This window comes from Thalassophryne amazonica, chromosome 14, assembly GCF_902500255.1.
Source record: "Thalassophryne amazonica chromosome 14, fThaAma1.1, whole genome shotgun sequence".
Classification (NCBI taxonomy): Eukaryota; Metazoa; Chordata; class Actinopteri; order Batrachoidiformes; family Batrachoididae; genus Thalassophryne; species Thalassophryne amazonica.
Genome location: NC_047116.1, coordinates 23,013,252 through 23,038,172, shown reverse-complemented (window position 1 = coordinate 23,038,172; position 24,921 = coordinate 23,013,252). Strand labels below are relative to the sequence as shown.

General features: G+C 40.8%; 1 protein-coding gene across 1 annotated transcript in view; it reads left to right on the top strand.

The window, feature by feature from the left end:
• Window positions 1-24,921, top strand: part of LOC117525073 (immunoglobulin superfamily member 3-like) — a 285,096-nt gene that overhangs the window by 227,456 nt on the left and 32,719 nt on the right. The window contains 1 exon segment of the mRNA XM_034186906.1: window positions 6,415-6,840. Coding sequence (XP_034042797.1) covers window positions 6,415-6,840 — 426 coding nt within the window.

Sequence of the window (24,921 nt, the reverse complement as noted above, 5' to 3'; positions counted from 1 at the left end):
TGCCTCCCGTTCTACTCTTACAAACCCTAGGAACTACAAGTAAGCCTGCAGTCTGAGAGCGAAGCGCTCTATTTGGGTGATATGGTACTATGAGGTCCCTAAGATAAGATGGGACCTGATTATTCAAAACCTTATAAGTAAGAAGAAGAATTTTAAATTCTATTCTAGAATTAACAGGAAGCCAATGAAGAGAGGCCAATATGGGTGAGATATGCTCTCTCCTTCTAGTCCCCGTTAGTACTCTAGCTGCAGCATTTTGAATTAACTGAAGGCTTTTCAGGGAACTTTTAGGACAACCTGATAATAATGAATTACAATAGTCCAGCCTAGAGGAAATAAATGCATGAATTAGTTTTTCAGCATCACTCTGAGACAAGACCTTTCTAATTTTAGAGATATTGCGTAAATGCAAAAAAGCAGTCCTACATATTTGTTTAATATGCGCATTGAATGACATATCCTGATCAAAAATGACTCCAAGATTTCTCACAGTATTACTAGAGGTCAGGGTAATGCCATCCAGAGTAAGGATCTGGTTAGACACCATGTTTCTAAGATTTGTGGGGCCAAGTACAATAACTTCAGTTTTATCTGAGTTTAAAAGCAGGAAATTAGAGGTCATCCATGTCTTTATGTCTGTAAGACAATCCTGCAGTTTAGCTAATTGGTGTGTGTTCTCTGGCTTCATGGATAGATAAAGCTGGGTATCATCTGCGTAACAATGAAAATTTAAGCAATGCCGTCTAATAATACTGCCTAAGGGAAGCATGTATAAAGTGAATAAAATTGGTCCTAGCACAGAACCTTGTGGAACTCCATAATTAACCTTAGTCTGTGAAGAAGATTCCCCATTTACATGAACAAATTGTAATGTATTAGATAAATATGATTCAAACCACCGCAGCGCAGTGCCTTTAATACCTATGGCATGCTCTAATCTCTGTAATAAAATTTTATGGTCAACAGTATCAAAAGCAGCACTGAGGTCTAACAGAACAAGCACAGAGATGAGTCCACTGTCTGAGGCCATAAGATCATTTGTAACCTTCACTAATGCTGTTTCTGTACTATGATGAATTCTAAAACCTGACTGAAACTCTTCAAATAGACCATTCCTCTGCAGATGATCAGTTAGCTGTTTTACAACTACCCTTTCAAGAATTTTTGAGAGAAAAGGAAGGTTGGAGATTGGCCTATAATTAGCTAAGATAGCTGGGTCAAGTGATGACTTTTTAAGTAATGGTTTAATTACTGCCACCTTAAAAGCCTGTGGTACATAGCCAACTAATAAAGATAGATTGATCATATTTAAGATCGAAGCATTAAATAATGGTAGGGCTTCCTTGAGCAGCCTGGTAGGAATGGGGTCTAATAGACATGTTGATGGTTTGGAGGAAGTAACTAATAAAAATAACTCAGACAGAACAATCGGAGAGAAAGAGTCGAACCAAATACCGGCATCACTGAAAGCAGCCAAAGATAACGATACGTCTTTGGGATGGTTATGAGTAATTTTTTCTCTAATAGTTAAAATTTTATTAGCAAAGAAAGTCATGAAGTCATTACTAGTTAAAGTTAAAGGAATACTCGGCTCAATAGAGCTCTGACTCTTTGTCAGCCTGGCTACAGTGCTGAAAAGAAACCTGGGGTTGTTCTTATTTTCTTCAATTAGTGATGAGTAGTAAGATGTCCTAGCTTTACGGAGGGCTTTTTATAGAGCAACAGACTCTTTTTCCAGGCTAAGTGAAGATCTTCTAAATTAGTGAGACGCCATTTCCTCTCCAATTTACGGATTATCTGCTTTAAGCTGCGAGTTTGTGAGTTATACCACGGAGTCAGGCACTTCTGATTTAAAGCTCTCTTTTTCAGAGGAGCTACAGCATCCAAAGTTGTCTTCAATGAGGATGTAAAACTATTGACAAGATACTCTATCTCACTTACAGAGTTTAGGTAGCTACTCTGCACTGTGTTGGTATATGGCATTAGAGAACATAAAGAAGGAATCATATCCTTAAACCTAGTTACAGCGCTTCTGAAAGACTTCTAGTGTAATGAAACTTATTCCCCACTGCTGGGTAGTCCATCAGAGTAAATGTAAATGTTATTAAGAAATGATCAGACAGAAGGGAGTTTTCAGGGAATACTGTTAAGTCTTCAATTTCCATACCATAAGTCAGAACAAGATCTAAGATATGATTAAAGTGGTGGGTGGACTCATTTACATTTTGAGCAAAGCCAATTGAGTCTAATAATAGATTAAATGCAGTGTTGAGGCTGTCATTCTCAGCATCTGTGTGGATGTTAAAATCGCCCACTATAATTATCTTATCTGAGCTAAGCACTAAGTCAGACAAAAGGTCTGAAAATTCACAGAGAAACTCACAGTAACGACCAGGTTGACGATAGATAATAACAAATAAAACTGGTTTTTGGGACTTCCAATTTGGATGGACAAGACTAAGAGTCAAGCTTTCAAATTAATTAAAGCTCTGTCTGGGTTTTTGATTAATTAATAAGCTGGAATGGAAGATTGCTGCTAATCCTCCGCCTCGGCCCGTGCTACGAGCATTCTGGCAGTTAGTGTGACTCGGGGGTGTTGACTCATTTAAACTAACATATTCATCCTGCTGTAACCAGGTTTCTGTAAGGCAGAATAAATCAATATGTTGATCAATTATTATATCATTTACTAACAGGGACTTAGAAGAGAGAGACCTAATGTTTAATAGACCACATTTAACTGTTTTAGTCTGTGGTGCAGTTGAAGGTGCTATATTATTTTTTCTTTTTGAATTTTTATGCTTAAATAGATTTTTGCTGGTTATTGGTGGTCTGGGAGCAGGCACCGTCTCTACGGGGATGGGGTAATGAGGGGATGGCAGGGGGAGAGAAGCTGCAGAGAGGTGTGTAAGACTACAACTCTGCTTCCTGGTCCCAACCCTGGATAGTCACGGTTTGGAGGATTTAAGAAAATTGGCCAGATTTCTAGAAATGAGAGCTGCTCCATCCAAAGTGGGATGGATGCTGTCTCGCCTAACAAGACCAGGTTTTCCCCAGAAGCTTTGCCAATTATCTATGAAGCCCACCTCATTTTTTGGACACCACTCAGACAGCCAGCAATTCAGAGAGAACATGCGGCTAAACATGTCACTCCCGGTCCGACTGGGGAGGGGCCCAGAGAAAACTACAGAGTCCGACATTGTTTTTTCAAAGTTACACACCGATTCAATGTTAATTTTAGTGACCTCCGATTGGCGTAACCGGGTGTCATTACTGCCGACGTGAATTACAATCTTACCAAATTTACGCTTAGCCTTAGCCAGCAGTTTCAAATTTCCTTCAATGTCGCCTGCTCTGGCCCCCGGAAGACAGTTGACTGTGGTTGCTGGTGTCGCTAACTTCACATTTCTCAAAACAGAGTTGCCAATAACCAGACTTTGATCCTCGGCGGGTGTGTCGTCGAGTGGGGAAAAACGGTTAGAAATGTGAACGGTTTGGCGGTGTACACGGGGCTTCTGTTTAGGGCTACGCTTCCTCCTCACAATCACCCAGTCGGCCTGCTTTCCCGGCTGCTCGGGATCTGCCAGAGGGAAACTAACGGCGGCTAAGCTACCTTGGTCTGCACCGACTACAGGGGCCTGGCGAGCTCTAGAATTTTCCACGGTGCGGAGCCGAGTCTCCAATTCGCCCAGCCTGCCTCCAAAGCTACGAATAAGCTACACTTATTACAAGTACCATTACTGCTAAAGGAGGCCGAGGAATAACTAAACATTTCACACCCAGAGCAGAAAAGTGCGGGAGAGACAGGAGAAGCCGCCATGCTAAATCGGCTAAGAGCTAGTAGCTGTGCTAAGCTAGCAGATTCCTAAAACACAGAAGGTGAATAATGTGTAAATAATTTAGAGGCGATTCAGCAGAGGGAGTGCTTTAGTTAAGGCACGTGAAGATTACACTGTGAAACAAATCGTTATTTAGGTAACTAGATCAATCTAACTGCGCAGATTAAACAGCTAACAGATACAGCAAAACACCGCTGTGCTCCGGAAAAGGAAGTGATACAATACAATATGCAAATAAAGTAACAAAAACAAGCACCAAATTGGAGAGCTAAAAGCCATTGCACCCGTGCGCGCCGCCATCTTAGTATCTTAGTATTTCATGCCATTTTTGACTGTTCAGACTTGCAACATGGGACCAGATTCAAATTGGATATGCACATGAATTGGGCACTGCAGTCTCGTTTGAGGGTGGGCGCAAAAGGTGTAAAATATGACGCATATGACATAATTTCTCTACTTCCGAGGAAAAAAACACAGCATTTTCTCTGAGTTTTTGGGCAAATTACATGTAAACAAAGTGAAAATGTGTAGAAAAGGTGACGATGCGGTGGGAAAGTGGACACGTGTTGTGTTTTGTTCGTGACCTGAAACACAAACATGTCAAGGTGGTTTTGCAGGCAAGAGAACGTGGCTACTCTGCTTAGCTGTGTAGGCGAACACTTACCGACATGATGTCTCCCATTCACCTAGTCTTCCCTTCAACACTGAGAACCAAAAATTAAAACACTTTTCGTGACTGCTTCGGTGATTGCAGCCGAAAACAAAACGGTACACCATTTTCCCGTGTGAAGTTATGCTGTGTATACGAGGTCTGTTAGAAAAGTATCGTACCTTTTTATTTTTTTTCAAAAACTATATGGATTTGATTCATATGTTTTTACGTCAGCCAAGCTTGAACCTTCGTGAAAAAAATAAAAAGGTACAATACTTTTCTAATAGACCTCGTATATTCCACAACGGGAGCGGAGATCCCCGTAAGTGGACAAATCCCGTGATATCATGCAGGGTTCAAACAAGACTGCGCTGCCCTATTGGAGTTGTACTGACAGTCTAAACACAGCCTTCTATAGGCCCATTGGTGCCCGTGCTCATCCCTGAATTCTGTAGCGTGGAATAGTTGAAAGTCTGTGACTTCGCCTGGATGGGACATGAGTGGGTTGAATGAGATGATGCAGATGCAGTGTTTTGTCCAAAAGCACACACAGGTAAGGCCTGACCAGGACTCAAACCCAGGCCTACAGATTGGTGGTCCAACTCCTCATCCCACTGAGCTACCTACTCAGTCTGCTGATTTTGCCTCCGTCTAGCTCTCAGCTTGCCTCTCCTGGTTTACTAGACTTGGAGTCCTCTGGGATCATTGTGTTTTTGTTGCCACAATGAGGACAACAGTGCTGTATTTCTCTGTAGCTGATTGGCTTAAGGAACCCTGCGGCTGTCTGTCATGGCAAGTGTGCATGAGTGAGAAGCCTTCGCTGACACGCATGCATGCTAGCATGCAGTAATCGCTTGCACGCCCTCTGTACAGTTAACAACAGACACATTTACACTCCTTCACAAAGACACAAAGCCAGAGCTGTGTGGGAAAAGTGAATCTGCATGAAATCCTCTTTTCTGTTACAGACAGGCAGACAGGGAGGGAAATGGATAGATGGATGGATAGCAGAAGGACGCAGACGGATGAGCGACAGAGTGAATGCAGAGTTATTGTCTATTAGAGAATTATGGCCCCAGGCGGCTAGTCCCGACTGTAGCCAAGTCTGGACAAAAAGTCATCGATTACGCACCCTGAAGGACAAAAGGGATGATTCCTGTCAAACAGGGACAGGGATGGCAAGAAACTGGCAGAGCTGTTGACAAGAACATCATGAAGAAATCTACATAGTTGTGAGGAAATTAATGATCTGACTTGGCAATTTCCCTGTTTCACCATGAACCCTCTGAATGTAACAATCTTCACATAGAAACACCCTGAAGTCACCATAAAAAGGCCTAATTTTGAAAAGGTAAGGAGTAAAGGTGTTTTCCTTTTATCTCCTTTCTCTCTTCAATGTTGCTGTTTTATGTAGGTGTATCTTGGCCACAGCATATGGAGGAGGGTGAACGTTTTTAGCTTAATGACGATAGTTTAGACTTGGCAAGAAGTTGGGTGTAGATGAAACATCGGTGCTCGGAGGAAATCTTTCCCTTGGGTTTTCTTTGTTGCATCATCATTAGTTTTGAAGCACATTCAAGTGACCAGATTTGGGGTTATACATGTGGGATTGTACAAATGCACAAGCTAAATGGCTGTCTTCACCCGCATGCCAGTACGAGCTGAATACACGCGCTAAGTGGATTCCTCATGTATTTGTTCCAGCAGGGGCTTTGTTTTTGTCCTTTTAAAGAAAAGTTTTTTCATTAATCACCCACATCAGTTGCTGACCTTCCAGCTTTTGGCAGACAGGTCCAATCGCGCATGAAGGCAGTGCTGTGCAGAAATTGTTGACCGGTTACTGTTTCAAAGGCTTAATAAAAGTGGAAATGTCCATTTGGTTTGAGCTTTGATCATCAAATCCTTTCTTCTCCCACCATCTAGAGTCCTCCTTCATGGTGTCGGCCTCATCGCGGACTCCGAGTGTGACCTTCGGAGACTCCTTTGACCTCCTCTGTTTGGTCAAGCCTCGTCACAACCCTCGCGTTCCCACGTCTGTGACCTGGCGCTTCAAACCGGCTGGCCCAGGAGCGGACGCCGAGGGTCAAGAGGAGTTTAAAGATCTGGTGACTTTCACCCGCGACGGCACGCTGCAGTGGGGGGAGCAGCTGCTAGGACTGGGAACGCGCACCACTGTCGACCGCTCCCATGCCAACACCAATTTCCGTCTGTCCGTCACGCGGGCAGGGCGGCGCGAAGCAGGAACCTACCAATGCACTGCTGTCCTGTGGAGAAGAAACTATGACAACAGCTGGAGCAGAGTAGCCAATCGTACCTCTAACCTTCTTGGCATCAGCGTCCTACAGCCAGGTAAAGAATGGACACAGAGGAGTACACAAACAGAGTGAATTCTGTCGAGCTGAGGGGATTTCTCCCTGCTCTAATTGCTCTCAGCCTCTGGTTTAGCCTCTAATTGGGTTGTGTATGTGTCTGTGTGTGTCGGGCTGGGTGGAGCCTCCTAATGGAGCGGAGTAAATGGATTGCTAAATATCCCACAGGAAGAGAAGTGCAGTGAAAACGGTAGGAGAGAAGAAGCAAATGAGTGAACTAGAGAAGGGAGTGAGGAAGCCTGATAAAGAGAGTGAGAGATCTGTCCTTGAACTCATTCCTCGGCGGATGCATTAAATTGTCTACAGCAGCCTCATTGGCCCTCTGTGTACCCAACACACACTTGAAAACACAGTCACACTCGGCCCAATTAGTGGCTGATCACAAACACCAAAAAAACACAAACACACTGGACCAATTTAACCAAGTCTGGTAAACTTCAACAGTTTGACCCTGCATTTATTTCAGAGTGTGCCTGGGGTAAACACGCATCCTAATGACGAATCCTTTGCTGTAGTCTGCAATACAGAAGAGTCCAACAAAGGCTTTGTGGGATACGTATGTGTCAGTGGAGGTCAGGGGGTCAGATGCATAAAACATAAGAGAGCAAACAAGTGCAGATTCAAGACAAAAAGCCTTTGTTCACGCGAAGGTGGAAATGTGGAGCCATATTTTTATTGCCATTTATTTATGGAGCTATGTGGTTTGTGGCAACGTAGTTCAGTTGGATAAGATGCTGGACTACCTGGGTTCGAATCCCAGTCATGTTACCTGTCTGTGTCCTTGGAGAAGACACTTCATCTATATTGTCTCAGTTCACCCAGCTGTAAATAGGTGTCAGTCTAGGCTGGGGAAGTAACCTACATCAGACTGGTGTCCCGGTCAGGGGTAGTCATAGAATCTCTTCATGCTACAGTATCCAGAACCCAGTAGGGGTGTAAGAAAAAAGAAAACCCACAATATTTTAGATGTACCAAACTCTGGACTGTCTATTATTATTATTTAAAAAGTGTGGTCTGCAATGTAACAAACCAAACATCAGCCAGAATGTTCACGATGTGCAGCTGTAGACCTTCAAGCCATCTGTTGAACATTTCAAGTGGCATTTTTCCATCTTTTTAATTTTGTGAAAGCCTTTTGTACTATAACTGTATAAGGAAACCTGACAGGAATGTACCATGATTTGAACTGGACCATGACCTTGAAACCATGATACATACTGAACTATAAAGTAAGTGCACGGTTACTTACACCCGTAGAATCCTGGGATAAGCAGATTCACCAGGATGGAGGTGATGGTCTAGTGGTTAAGGTGTTGGGTTTGAGACCAGAAGATCCTCTGTTCAAATCCCAGCCTGACTGGGAAATCACTAAGGGCCCTTGGGCAAGGGCTTTAATCCCCTATTGCTCCCAGTGTGTAGTGAGCGCCTTGTATAGCAGCACTCTTGAATCAGGGTATATGTGAGGCATTATTTGCAAAGCGCTTTGAGTGTCTGATGCAGATGGAAAAGCGCTATGTAAATGCAGTCCATTTATTCACCAGTGGTCCTCAGGACCCACTGGTGAACAACATCAGCTTTAGTTCTAGATGTGGTTTTGTTATCAGAATTGAATTTATTGTAAAATGGTGTCGAAATGCACAGCCCTGATTACCCCATGTGTATTTAGATATAAGCATAGGTCAATTCATGTCTGGGAGCATTCACCACACTATGGAGCCACTGTTGGCCTGGTGCCATCTGGCAGCCATGGTCTACCTGGGAAGTCCCTGAAAGTAGCTACTTGCCACAGCTAGATGATACATGGACATACTTTCTGCCTTCTTGCTGGGATCCTCAGCACTGAGGCACCAGTGCACTGGACTGTGCTTAGGCAAATAGAATACATAACCATAGAGTCGTGACTGATGAGCCTTCACAATGCAATTAGTACGCCTCCTCTGGGTCTCCCTTAATGACCTTTCTTTTGAAACAACGTAATTTCAATGGTACCCAAGGACTCTCTGAAGAAAAGTGGGCTCAGACACCCACCTGTCGACTTAGATTACTGATGAGAGTCCAGGTCTCGCAGTCATCTAGCCGCACAACCTTACAGTGCATTGACACACCCTTTGTCAGTAGTTTGCTTCACCACTGTGTCAATAACAGTAATATCAGAGAGTCAGATACTTCAGTGAATGAGGCCACAGCAATCATTCTTATGCAATAATGCAGCTTTTTATAGCACTCATGTTATGTGTAATTAATCAGTCACTAAGGTTTCTGTAAACTATCATTTACAGGTCAAACAGCAGCAATCCTGAAAGTCATTACACACAGCTGCATCTATTTAGTTGATGTTCAATAGCCTGTCATTAAATTAATGGTTAATCACAACTGTAAGTGCAAACTGTCACAATGGTGAAGCATTGGCTCAGTCATCATCAAACAGTGGAAATGTTTATAACACTCATCGTGACGTTTGCACTGTGCTTGATGATAAGTGAAGCTTCATTCATAGGTTGACAGTTGATTTCCCTTTAATGATGGAATAAGATGGACAGTGAGAGATTAATTATTCTACTGCAATGCCAGCTGGTTTTATATCTGATTAACTAGAATAACCTGCATGGCATTACAGTGAAAAATTAATCTGTAGCATCAGTTATGTTTTTAAGCAACACTCGCAGCAGGATTTAATGAAACGTGTACAATATGTGAAATAAGTGAATAGTCTGAGTGTGTGCATTTTTTAGAGTGTGTGCTTTGGTCAATAGTCAACCTGCCCATTGCCTTGCAAAGTGGTTGCCTCACTTCTTTCTGCACATCTTCTTTAAGACCTTCTATTCCAGGTTTGAGCCCACATTTTCAACCTGTTATCTCAAAATCATTCATTAATACTATACTAGAGGTGTAACAATTAACCAGTATGAATTGAGAATCTATTTTAAAGTAGTAGTCACTGGTTAAAAAAGGATTTCGGTACCATTTAAGGGAAATAAACATGTTCAGCCCAAAGAGCTTATAAATGAGAACTAGAGGCTGCAGTCGCACAGCCGTGTCCCGGCGAGGAGACGTGGTCGCCGTTTGAATTCCAGGCAACTTTGTGAGTAGCGTCCATAGATGCCCAATTACTCTCATCAAGAAACAGGTGGAATATGCCGGAAAGCTGTGCATGTTGACAATGCCACAAACGAAGGAAGAAGGGAGATAATATTTCCTTTCATAAGTATGTGGTTTTGGTTATTCTTGTCACTTTGTCCACAGCATTTGGTCGATAAACAGGTGTATGTTGCCTGCCTGTCCCTGTGTCGTCCGAGGACACAGACCATTAGCTCTTCACTTATGTCTAGTCGATATTTTCCCCTGCTAGACAGATGCCTAGTTAAAATACTTGTTAGTGATTAAAATTGTTCGACAAGAACAATGATTTTTTTTTTTTTAGTTTGCGCCTTAAATAACCGCTGCTCAGAGATTATAATGACTGTGCCACTCAGTCACACCCGCACCACTGACTTCATGAATGATATATATATATATGTATGTATGTGTATATGTATATGTGTGTATGTATGTATGTGTATATATATATATGTATATGTATGTATGTGTATATATGTATATGTATATGTATGTATATGTATTGTAATGGTTTTAGGAGCTGCGCTGGACACAGTAGCAGCTCAATCAGCAGCGCAGCTAGAACAGATCAGATCCGTGTAACTTTCAACACTAATATTTGGGAATATGTGTGTGTCAGAGTAGGTTTAATACTGTCCTTACATAATTTAATGTTAATTAATTTTACTGGCTCAATATCCAAGTCAGAACAACATTTTAACACGTATTTTGTGAGCGTTTTCTGAGTGTGTTCAGTCGCGAATCCCCATTGAAATGCATTAACATCCAGGCACTTCGTCAATATTTTGCCCAGTTAGGAGGTGTCATGTTGCTGTCCATGAAGGGATGTGAAGGGATGTGCATGTTTCGTGGGCAGCATTGGGAGTGCGGACTCTAGTTCTCATTTATAACCTCTTTGTTCCAGCCTCAATAAAATATAAAACACCAAATCTATGATGGCCATCCCAGGGTGGGTGGCATCAATGAAGAATTACAGAGGTGTAATATTTTAAAAACGCAAGCATACCAAATTATTTGTCTGAACATAAAGATTCCAAAAAGGTATAGTTTGCACTATCTATGACTGAATGTCATGGTGTGATGGCATTTATATAGCGCTTTCCATTTGCATCACACGCTCAAAGCGCTTTACAATGATGCCTCACATTCACCCATTCACACAGACACACTCACACACTGATATCAGGGTGCTGCTATGCAAGGCGCTCACTACACACTGGGAGCAACTAGGGGATTAAGGACCTTGCTCAAGGGTCACTAAGTGATTTTCCAGTCAGGCTGGGTTTTGAACCGCGGATCCTCTGGTCTCAAGCCCAACACTTAACCACTAGACCATCACCTCCCCCAGTGTAAAAACAACAGAAATGGTGACAAAAGTCAACTTGTTTGTATAGAGATCAAAAGTTAAGGCTGCTCCAATTTTGGTAAAACGTGACGTAAATTAGTGGTTGAACTAACAGGGTTCCAAAAAAGAATAATCTGCACCATCTATTATGCTTAGTTATCGTGTTACAGGTCAACATATATCATATCTTCAAGAATCTGTATACGGAGGCTGGCTTGTAAGTGTTTGGGCCCCTTAAGTGACGCCAATCAGGTCCAAATTGGCGTTGGGCTTAAGGACTATAAAAGGTACGATTATGTCAATACACAGATTTCTGAATCGGGTGATGGTTCAATTTTAATGTTATAAAGTGTTTGAGTTGAGCTTGTTTTGCAACTTCTGAGTCTTCAAGCTCTCGTAAAACTTAAAGATTGTGTCAAGGCTCTTTCAAGACCAACCACAGGGTAAAAACACAACCAACATGTCTGATAGTGGTCAATGATGTACCTGTGTGAACGTCACATTCGGTTCACAATGGAAAGGTTATGCTTTGCTATTTATGCTACACCGACAAGAGTTGGGTTCTTCTTCTGGGCTTCTTCTATGCCGCGCTTTCTGCTACTGCATGTAGTGAACAAAAGGCAAGCAGAGGTAGCACCAGTGTGTAGAGCCCTGGTTTTTCATGAAATATGTAATTGAAGCCAAGCAATACCAATACCCACTCCAGACAAGACCAAGCATCAAATTAAAAAAGTAATTATGTGAGAAAGCCAACTGTATTGGGGTGTGTGTGTGTGTGTGTGTGTGTGTGTGTGTGTGTGTGTGTGTGTGTGTGTGTGTGTGTGTGTGTGTGTGTGTGTGTGTGTGTGTGTGTGTGTGTGTGTGTGTGTGTGTGTGTGTGTGTTTATCCAATCATAATGTTCTGTCTCCACTTCTTTATCCGTAACTGTAAAAAGGTCCATGTTTGAGTGGAATAATTAAGTGTATGGGTCGTAACAAATAAAACTCATACAATGAAAGGCCAACATAACAAAGCTGAATAAAAAAAATTACATCTCGAGCTTCATTTTTCTCTTTTCAGTTTTTAATATCACACTCGGCTCGCTGTAGGAAGCACTGTGTGCTGGTCTGAGGTGTGTGAGAATGCTGCATTTGCGCTGTATGTTCTCGTTTTAGTGCCAGGGTTCAGGTGGCGGATCCACCAGTCAGCTGTGAGTCAACAAATTTCAGTGAGATTCCAATGGTTGTGAAACAGCTAAATGCAGGTAAGGCTGTGGGAATCGGTGGTATTGGGGCAGAACTTCAGGCAGATGGAGATGCTGTTCTACGGTTATAAGTCAACCACTGACCGAGTCCTTGCTCTGCAAGTGCTCATTGAAGGCAAGCATGAATTTCAGCAGTACTTCTTTGCAGCCTGTCAGTTGTTGCAAAGCCTTTGTTTCAGGTTATTTGGACAGCTCTATGGGACATTTACAGAATTTGCAGGATCCCTAAAAGGTGCTGGACATCATAGCAGGTCTTTGCACACATACTGAGAGTGCTGTGTAGATAGAAGTCTCTAACATCTTCCAAGTGAATTCAAGTCCAGTCGATTGGGTAGCTTTGTCAGTGAGGAAAGGTTTACCGACCTTGACTTGGGGGAAGATACTGTGATCCTGGTGGAATCGATTGATTCCCTGAAGGCAGGACTTGAGAAGCTGAGTGATGATTTGGATTGTTTAGAGCCTGACCGATGTCAGGCAATGTTTTTGTTGATATGAAAACATTTTTGTTTATTTAAACAATGCAGATACACACTTTGGCTAGTGGAATTTCTGTCAATGCATGGTTGGGGCCCCTTCACCCCTTGGTCACATTAACTAAAAGAGACAGAGGCAATGTGGCTGGGTGCCATTCATTTTCATTTAAAGTGGGCACTTTACAGCAACAAGAGACAAGTGATCACTACACTTCCAGCTAGACGGGGCCAAAATGGATGAGAAGTCTATTTTATACAAATGCTGAGCCATGCAACATGGCGACTGCCAAGCTGAGTGAAGGCAGTGTGATGGCAGCATGGTGTACTTTGGTTGGTTATATTTATAGTAATAAAGTTCATGTTTAAACTGTAAAATATCAAGTCCATCCATCCATTTTCTCTACCCATACCAATTAAGGGTCACGGGGGTGCTGGAGCCTATCCCAGCAGTCACAGGGTGTGAGGCAAGGTACACTCTGGGCGGGATGCCAGTCTGTCGCAGGGCCAACATACAGACAGACAAACACATTCATACCCACATCTACGGACAATTTAAAGTTTCCAATCCACCTAACCAGCATGTCTTTGGATGTGGGAGGAAGCTGGAGCTCCCGGACAGAACCCACACAATCACAGGGAGAACATGCAAATTCCACACAGAAAAGCCCCAGGTGGGAAGCAAACCCAAGGCCTTCTCGCTGTGAGGCAACAGTGCTAACCACTAAGTCACCGTGCTGCTAAATACGAAGTCTCAGTTACATTTCTTTGTGATAAGGGTTTGAAGATGAAATGTTAGGAATCTTTGCCATTGATATGCATATCAGCATACATTTGTGTCATAAATTGTATTGCTCCATAATATTGGTATCAGCTCCCAAAAAGTCCATATCAGTGAAGCACTAGGATTGTTCAGCTTTCTGATTGTCCTGGATCAAGATTAAAGGTATGTTGCCACTCAGATGTCACAAAACTGACAAAATTTTGTGTCTGCTGAAATCCAAGCATTATAATATAGGTTTATTTCTGAAATGTGTTTCAAAATTGAAGTATACTAGTTATGCAGGAAAAACCTGTAATAACAACACTTTTGCTATGTGGTGTGCCTCCCTGAGATTGAGCCAGCGTGCAGGTGTCTGAGTGTTGAGAACCCCAGCAACTGGAAATACACAAGGACGCCCAAGACGCCCACATGTCACCTTTCTGTGGCTGATGGAGGGCTACGTTTGGCAGGTGACAATGGATTGTTGGGTGGATGCCAATCAGGGTCAGTAGAGTGGAGGATACGGCATTGTGTAGTGCCAGCTCATGCCTGACCTAACATGTTCTTGCTTATAAAAAATAGTTTCTTCTTGAAGAATTATGTATGCAGGTTTATAGTGGGGTGGCATAGCAAAACAATAGCATAGCAAAACATTTTGTGATAAAAGTTTGGAATTTGGCACGCATATTCTAAATTAACTAATGGTTATTTTCAAATACGGAGCCATCTGGGAGCTGACCTCTAATGAGCTATAGGAGTCAATGAAGAATTACACAGGGGTCAAAACATTTCAAAATGTCTCCAGTCATGTTGAAAACTATACCACATTATTTGTCTGATCATAATGATTCCAAAACGGTATAGTTTGGACTATCTATGACTGAATATTCTGGCATTATGGGGAAAAAATGGCAAAAATGGTGACAAAGATCAGTTTCAGTTTGTACAGGGGTCAAAAGTTAAAGTTGCTTTAATTTTGGTAAAAAGTGATGCAGAATATTGGTTGAAATAAAAGGATTAATGAATGGAATAGTTTTGACTGTGCTGAATGCTTGGTCTCCAAAGTAAAGGTCAAACAATGTCGACGTCCATTGGATTCTATGACGTATGACACACGTTACCCTGTAACATGATAGCTAAGCATGACAGATGGTGCAAACTATTCCTTTTTAAAATGCTATTAACTCAACCAATTTGCTTTTTTTTTTTTACCAAAATTGGAGGAACTTTAACTTTTGACCCCTGTACAAACTGAAACTGATCTTTGTCACCATTTTTGCCGTTTTTTTTCCCCATAACTCCAGAACATTCAGTCATAGATAGTCCAAACTATACCTTTTTTGAATCATTATGCTCAGACAAATATTGTGGTATAGCTTTCAACATGATTGAAGACATTTTGAAATTTTGACCCCTGTGTAATTCTTTATTGACCCCTGTAGCTCATTAGAGGTCAGCACCAAGATGGCTCTATATCAGAAAATCATTAGTTAATTTAGAATTTGTGTGCCAAATTCCATGTTTTTATCACAAACTGAACAACTTTTTGGAAATTTCAGCTAAGCTGCACCACTAATATACTGTATTTCCATCCTTAAAACACAGAGCCCCTCAGAATATTTAGGGTTGAGCAAAATCTGTGGGTAAAAGGTCGTGGGCAGCCACCACCTTTCAGAATTCTGAACTTTTCTCCGCTGAAGCCTATGAGCACACATAAATAGAAGCGTGTGCGTGTCTCTGTATTTGCCCTCATGCTGGCATTCTTCTACTAGTCCTCTGCGTTGAAGTGAGGATAAGTAAGATGCATTAAACTCAAAAGAGATGGAGTCCTGTGATCAATAATACTTTTAAAGTGTGCCTGTGGAATGTAGTCACATGCAGACTCTCGTTCCATTTACAGTGTTACTGCTATTGATTCAGATACAGACACACACACACACACACACACATGCAAACAGATGTAAAAAAGAAAAAAAGTCTTGCACACAAACACTGTAGAAGCACCACAGCACAGATGGCGCTTAACCTGCCTGAACGACTGTGTTTTGACCTTAACCAGTCACGCAGATCACACAGCGTCCCCGAGCCCTTCAGGAGTTATTTAGAAATCAACTCATCATCCTGAACGGTCATTTTCCTCCCCGTGTGCAGTTTATTTTGTTTATCCTTAATCGAGAAATCTGAGGACACATGCACGTACATTTTGCAACAAAGCTGTCAGGCCGCTGCAGGATTAAAGGCTAAGTTCACTGTATACAACTCGTATCATGTTAAAATATTGTTTGCAATCAAGAGCCTGAGTGCTCTGTTCGGCTTTGATGATTTTTTGTTTGTAAGAAATGTTTTTTTTTTATTTATTATTAACTTAGGGAATTAATCCATGAGAGTCAGTACATGAACCTTGTGCTCCATGACAATAATACAAAACCTGCTTTTTCTAATCACTGACATTGATGCAAAACATCTATAGGAATATAGTCTGTTCAGTTTTTTTATTATATGTCAATATGTTAAGCATTTCTTGGAATATTTTCTTCACACGTTTACATCTTTATAATACTAGATAACAGGACCCGTGAGCACGAAGACAGGAACGGCTATGACAATCTGACATTTGACACCAGTGACCTTGACTTTCACCCAAATGCTTGACCTCAGACTGACTTTGCCCGAGCAATTCTGTGTGACGCATTTGGTCCGTTTTGGGTTGGATACTAAATTCCTTGTCCTTGACCTTTGCTTAAATGAATTCTTTCAGGTCCATTTCAGGGTCAACTTTCAGGATCAAACATATAAAGTTGCATAGAAATCAGCAAAAGGACCCTGGATGACCAGCAAACAGACAGGCATGCGTGACCTGGCCCTAATGACTGACCTTTCACAAATCTGACCTTGCTGGAAAATATGACAACTCAGCTCTATATGTGTTCCAAGTTACAATCTGTGCTAATCAGAGTGAAACACTTAAGATTTATATCTTTGACCCCAATGATAATAACCCCAATGACTGACCTTTGGTAAATCTGACCTCACCTGGGCAGTTCAAGAACCCACCTCCATATGTGTGTCAAAGTTGGTGCAAATCAAGTGACAAGACATACATTTTGACCTTTGACCTGAATGACCCTGACTCCATTGATTGATTTTTGGTTTATTTAATCTTGGCTGAGCAGTTTCAGAAATCACATTTGGGTTTAAAGGTTTCACGTTTAACCCCAATGACCTTGACCTTTGCTAAATTCGATGGTTGACTGTCATCCACATTTCAAGTTTTGTGGAAATCTGCCAGAGGATCTAGTAGGAGTGGGAGGACAAGTAGACTGACGAAGCAACATTTTGATCTTGGATACCGATGACCTTTACCTTTGCAAAAACAAACCCTTTTATTGCAATCCCATGCTCAAGCACTGCTGAAGCCCTTCACGTGCACAAAACAACACACCCAAATTCACCAAGCATGCATGAAGTACATCATCTGATGGGAGGAAAATTGCATTTTATTTGTGGGACATGTGCAGACAGCAGTGCACAGGCTTTTACGATTACGTAATCATGTAGGATCACATGGAAATTGTGAAAAATCATGCAGTCCTAATCGCATTTTTTGAAATGGGATTTGTCAAAGATGAGTACAGATTACCGGCTTGATTAATTTAATTAATTTAACCTTTATTTAACCAGATTAGTCCCACTGAGATCAAGATCTCTTTTACAAGGGAGACCTGGACAATTATAAAGTTTCCAGTTCACCTCACCTGTATGTCTTTAGATGTAGGAGCAAGCCGGAGCACCCGGAGGAAACCCACACAAACATGGGGAGAACATGCAAACTCCACACAGAAAGCCCTCAGGTGGGAATCGATCCCATGACCTCCTCCACCGTGTTGCCATTAATAACATGACTATAGTACGATGTTTTAACAGGACTAAGGTTGTAGAAAAGTGGAATTGTTTGCTCCTCCAGCAGCATCCCGGTAACTAAGTGCTGCGTTACCTTGGTAATGCCACCAGTTGCCATGATGATGCTGCTGTTTGAACGCCATTGGTGACCACAACAATATGTTGAGGGCAGCGTCTCAAGGAAGAATTTCACAGGATTATGGAGCGAACACTTCATTTAGCTCACCGGTTGCCGGAGGTCTGCTATGGAGCGGCTGCGATACGTTTGTCTGTCCAACCTCCTGAGTTTTTGTGTGTAGTGAAACCTTCATTTAGACCCATGATTCATTTGTCAGAATGTAGGACACCTCTCCTCCCCATCTGCTTTCCATCTCTGTTTCTGAATGTTAACCTCCCCTGGCTAAATGAGCGGCTGGCATTTTCATCTCTTCTTGTCCAAGAAGTAAAATAAGAGGTGAGGGTGGCCGGGGGTGTAATGAGGTGTGTGCAAATGCAGCATCTGACCAGACACATAATTGAGAGGCTCCAAACAATATGCATGAGCATCCTCGGCAGCATTATTTGTGCACATACATGTGTATAAACCTCTGTGTTCTACGGTGAATTAGCTCACAAACTGTTTTTGTGATGTGCTCTAAGAGCTTTCTCATGCTCGCACACAGCTGTGGTCAAAAGTTTACATACTCACAGCGTGGACATGATTGTTACAGAAATATTGTTGGGCTTTCGGCGTTGACTTTGAACGTTTATTTTTCCGAGGCAGAATAATTGCACAACAAACATATTTTATATATTTTAATAGAAAAAAGGCAAGAATTTGGTGAATAAGTTTGAATTCATTCTGGGTTTTCTCCTGAAGCTGGCTTGTTGTGTGAAACTTTCACACAACAATTTGCAGGTTTCATACTGCATGTAATACAGTTTCCCTGCAACTTGACAGTTACATGAAGCATCAGACTCAAATGATGCATTATGTTTCATGTAGCTAGTCTGATTGGCAGTATTTTGTCTGTTGTCTTGTTTTCTTGCTTGATTACATAAAATCGGCAACTTTGTATCTTGTTTTTTTTTTCTCATTTTCTCAATGTGTAATATTAAAATTAATTCAGACGTGTTGCTGAACCAGTGAGCCGCTAGTGGATGCAACCTACCATTGATGCAATGAAAATAAATAAATAAATAAATAGCTTACTATTGCCACCTTGTGACATCAGTATGAAACTGTGGTTTTTAAGCCTGTAGGATCAAGGGCTTTTCACATCAAGTGCGCAGACGCATCACTCTAAAACTCACTACTTTCAATGACAAGCTTCGCTCTGAGGCATGGCATAAACCGGAAAAAAGTCACTGCTAGCTGTGTGTGGATACCGCCGCTTGACATCAGCTTACCACGGTCAAAGTTCAACCAAATTAAACTTTCACTTCAGCACGTTATGACGTATATTCACGTGGCCAATACAAACAAGGCGTACAGCCCAAAATAGAGCTGAGCTACTGTGTGTCAGAGGACCGGTCAGGGAGCTCCTGCTAGTTTACACGCGGCACTTTTCGCTTGTGAACACGACAAAATGTCACATCTGCATGCTTGACGTGAAAGACCCTTTATTCTCATCAAACCTTTAGCTTTAACGTTGGAAAATGGTAAATAGACTGCATTTATATAGCACTTTTCCATCTGCATCAGCCGCTCAAAGCACTTTACAATAATGCCTCACATTCAACCCGATGTGAGGGTGCTGCTATACAAGGTACTCACTACACACCGGGAGCAACTAGGGGATTAAGGACCTTGCCCAAGGGCCCTTAGTGACTTTCCAGTCAGGCTGGGATTTGAACTGAGGATCCTCTGGTTTCAAGCCCAACACTTAACCACTACTAGACCATCACCTCCCCTTGTTTCTCCTTTATGTTCACTACATGATAATTTTGGTGAACCATTGTCCAGTTGAAGTGATACTATATGAACCATAGTTTGGTATCGTCATGTAAGATGATATCGGTATTTTAATTAACTGTTGGGTGAAATTCATTAGAATTTTGTAACTCTTGTGGCTGCATTTCAGAGATGTTTCAGGTTTACTGCAGAGGGTGTTCCAGCATAAAACTCAGCCACAACTTAGTTTCACCTACAAAGTTTCAAAATTGATGCTTAAAAGTTGTCCAAATATTTATGGACTTCACCTTTTTATCGGTATATTCAAGGATAGCATGACAGATTCTAGTCTGTCAATCTATTGGGCAGCGCAGTCTCGTTTGAGGAGGGCGCAAAAGGGGTAAAATATGATGCGTATGATGTAATTTCGCTACTTCCGGGGGAAAAAAACCACGCAATTTTCAGTGGGTTTTTGGGCAAATTACATGCAAACAAATTCAAAATGCAAAGAAAATGCGACGATGTAGTGGGAAAGTGGACATGTGTTGTGGTTTGTTTATGACCTGAAGCGCAAACGTGTTGAGGCCGTTTTTCAGGCGAGAGAACGGAGCTACACTGATTAGCTGTGTAAGCTAACACTTATCGACACAACGTCTCCCATTCGCCTCGTCTTCCCTTCTCCACTGGGAACCGAAAAAAAACTTTTGACGACTGCTTCAGTGATTTCAGACGAAAACAAAACAGTACACCATTTATCCATGTGAACTCACCCTGTGTATATATTGCACAACGGAGCGGCTGTCCCCATAAGTGGTTAAATCCCACAGGGTTCAAACGAGACTGCGGTGCCCTATAGAGACATACGTGGCCAATAAAGATGATTCTGATTCAGTTAGCTGGTGCTCCAATCAAGCCACCAAATAAATAATGAAACAATTTTCTCTTAAATCCCTCATTATGTACAGTACTGTTCAAACATTTTAACACACATTTAATGCGCCTTCCTTATAAAAGCTGCAACGTATTTTGTATTTTTAATAAAAATAATAAAAATGTTTAACTACATTTCATTGTACATTTTTTTTTAATTAAACTACATGTCCTTTCATTTAATTGGGTTTTTACAATTATTGTATTGTTGAGTGATCATCGGGAACATATACGTCTGCAACAGAATCAAGTTTGGTTTTTAAATTATGTTTGTAACTTTCTTTTATGAAATAGACAAAAAATGTCCCACTTGATCTTTGCTGAAACAGGAATGTTTCAAATTAAGTTATTATTCGTATTCTTCTTCTTTTTATTATTTTGTCCCACTGATACATTATTTATCAAAATTCTTGGGTGTGTAAAAATTTGTACAATATGTATATGCTTGTTTAAAATACTGACTGTCTTGTTGACCCTCCATCATTGCTGGGTTAGCAGTTTCCAAGACGTGACAACAATAAAAATGTATCACTGTAGAATCTGAGCCAATGACTTACAGCGAACAACACCATCAGCTTGATGGAGGTTCTTTACCTCTCATTCTTATATTCAGAAGAAATTTGCATGTGTCAAAACATGAACTGAAAAAGCATAATGATGCTCCTCATTAAATCAGTGTTCGTAGAGCTTCAAAAGGGGATCGTGAAAACTAGTGTTAGGGGGAGCGAAAGCACTCTAGATCCAACATCACTGTGTTTTTTTTTTTCCATCATCATCATCATAAACAGAAGCTGGATGTAGATGAAAGCTAGACCGAATACACAGATGCTGTGCCATTAAAAGGTTTGGGCTTTTCGGCATTTGGGATTTTAGACATTTAATTTTTTTTAATGACATCAGATTTTTAGTAAAACAATTCAGGCTTTTCTGCATTAACATATGTAAAGTTGTGCTCTTTACACTCATAGTAAAAACTTTACATCAATCATGAATAGAAACAGTAATGGATTGTATCATAGATATGCCTAGAGTAGGCGGTTTATAAAGGTATACAGCCATTCAAATGTTTAATATTGAAGTCATAAAAACAATTTTCTTTGGCACAACTAGCTTATTTATTATCCTTTAAATAGGGGATTCATAATATGTCATTCCCAGTATGGTCAAAATTTGCATTGTTTAGAAAAAATGAAAAAATAATTCCCCTGAAAGGAATAAATTCTAACAAACAGACGGCTGTGAACTTCTTACAGTAGCAACCCATACAATCTATTATAGCGACGTGGCAGTTTCCCCCGACTTGCACAAGGGATGCTGGGAAGCACACGGTGACAGCCAATCAGAGTACAGAAAGGCATGGTGATGCAAAAACCTCATGGATGCGCACACGCACTAACTCCTGCAGACAGCACAAGAAGGCAAATAAAAAATTTGCTATGAAATCCCTCACTCCCCCAGGTAAATATGTTCCCTTCATTACAATGAGCTAGAATTTTGAAATACTTTTCAAAAATAATCTGACATTATAATGCTTGGATTTTGATAGAAACTAATTTTTTGTCAGTTTAGTGAAATTTAAATGGCTGTATAGCTTTAAAAACTAAGTGTCCATGCAAGGATGAAACTAGTGAGGGAAGCCACCAAGACACCCATGATAACTTTGAAGGGGTTATAGACCACAATTGAAGATATGTGCATAGAGCACCAGTTTTGTTGATGGTATGACAACAGAAGGACTTTGTTCCAAAAAAATTAAAATTTTAAATGTGCTTTCATCAAATTGTTGCGGAAATTTTATTTATTTTAAAGAAAACACTTCTCTGTTCCACTCTGCCAGGAAGCTGTATAACTCGCGATGCAACTCCTCCTTCAAAGTTGCCATGGGTGTCTTAATAGCTTCCATCACTATTCTCCTTTTTACAAGGTCACACAGTTTTTGAGAGCTGCCTACTCCAGGCAAGTCTACCATACAGCACCACACTGTTTGTATTTCTTAATAATAATGATTGATGTAAATGAAGTCCAAGACATATTCAGTGACTTGGAGATAGTCATGTATATCTCCCGACTTGTCTCAAGAAAACACTATAAAAGTGACAATTTAGTTATTTTTAATTGTGGGTACACATATTTATGAATGTCATTATTTTGGCTTCATCACATTGTACATGTTTATTGTACTGTCATTTTAAAGAGCATTTTAGAAATTTTAATACAACAAATTAGTGGATTCTTTCTTTTTTTTTTTTTATTGCATCCACCGACGATGTTGATTCAATTTTCAAGGTCACAGGTCAAAGATTAAAGTCAGGAAAAATCTTGCAAAATTCAAAAAATCCCTATCTTTAACATTGAACCCATATTTAAAAAATGAATAACTCAAAAAACAAAAAAGATCAAATTTCTTTCATATTTGAGAGCATTTTGTAGGTTGGTATCATTTATCAGCTGATAAAGTTTGATCTGGATCTGATCCAGATTACACATTTTGTGGCCATTTAAATTTAACATTGAAAACCCCATTTAATGTATATTTTGTATTATATCCTAATCAAATGTGCCCCAATCACTCTCATATTTGAAAGTGAGGTGCAGACAGGCACTCACTATCACCTGACAAAGTTTGATCTGGATCTGATTTGAATTGTGGATTTTGTGGACATTTGAATTTAACATTGAAAAGCCTGTTTGGTGTACGTTTTGCATTATATTTCAATCAAAAGTGCCTTTATCACTCTCATTTTTCTGTTATGGATTTACCTGCACCACCAAAATTGGATGGAGGTTCCAATTTTATGCCTGTTTGTCTGTCTTTCAGTTATCAGTCAGAAACCAAGTGCCAAAAAGTAATGACAAATTGTAGAGATAAACAATGTTCTGTGAAAATTATCTGAAAAATAATTGAAAAACCAAAAAAAGTCAAGGAAAAAACCTGACAACACCACAAAAAACTTTTATTTAAGTGCATGAACTAAATACATACTCCTGACATTTGCTCACATCTAATTTATCTTATGAAAAGTCACTTCTAACAGGACTTTAACCTTGAAAATTTTTCCCACGGTAAAATTTTTGTGGAATTGGAAACTAGTGTTGGCGGAGGTTTGCACTCTATGAACGCGGTGCACTCGTTATTATTATTTGAAATTGATTGCCAAGTGGTGCCAAAGCTTCTTCCTGCCACTGTAGGGTCGTCTGGTCTGTGCCACGTTCTTTCATATTCGTGACCTGCATGTAGTTCAGGTTTGCTTCTTGTTCCTGAGTGTAGAAGCAGCACGTTACTGGCGTCCACGTGCCTTGGGCCGTATCAGGGAATTTCACCACCACATCTGCACACTCAGACACACTCTCATTGTTCTCAAGGTTTCCTTTGTGCAGCAGTTTGGCTCAAATTATCCACCAGGAGCCACATGCAGGAGAAAACCACTGCACTATTAAGAACACAAACACACACAAATGTTGCACATTTGGAGGAAATTGCCTCCTAGTGCAAAAGTGTAATTATATTATCGTAGAACACGGTTTCACATTAGTCCCCACAACAGATCCACAAAAATGCAAAAAAAAAAAAAAAAACCCCCACAAGGACACAATATACACTCCCACATACAGTAATATTAGATTCCACCTGACTGTGCTTTCGTTTTGTGTCTTTCTCAAATGCAATAATGGCAAACACGTGTTCAGCATGGCAGATCACCAGGGAAGCCTAGGTCTCTACCACACAATCCAATATCAAACACACACGCACACACACATACAGCAGAAACACACAAAACTAATTATACTGAATCTTCCCTAATGGAACCGGAGTTCAGATTAATGATAGTTTGGGGAGTTCAATACATTTTTCTCATCATCTAAGTGTGAGCATGTGCACATTTGTGCGTGTGTTCTGCTGGCATAAGGATCAGGATATTAAGACCGTCTGGTTATTGGCTGTGCTAGAAAGATGATGGTGATGGGGGCGGGGGGGGGAGTGTCCCACTTAGAGCTTCTGCTCATCTCTCGTCTCACATACCTATGTTTATCAGCTTTCTTGTGCTTACATGATCAAAAACATCACCATAGCACAGATGGTCCTAGGAAGCATAGCTGTGTTTGTCTGTCTGTCTGTCTGTCTGTTTGCCTGTTAACAGGATAACTTAAAAAGTTTTGAACGCATTTGAACCAAATTTGGTGGAATGATGGGGAATATGTCCAGGATCAATCGATTACAATTTGCTGATAATCCGGATTAAACTCTGGAATATAGCATAATGTATTAGTTTGCCCTTTTGTGAATCCACAGCCTTTGATATTGATATGTGCTTTGACTGCCTGTCTATCTAGCTAGCTATCTATCTGTCTATACATGAACATTTTAAGTGGGATTTTTTTGCACCTGACACAAATGTCAAAGGCGCGATGTAGGACTTC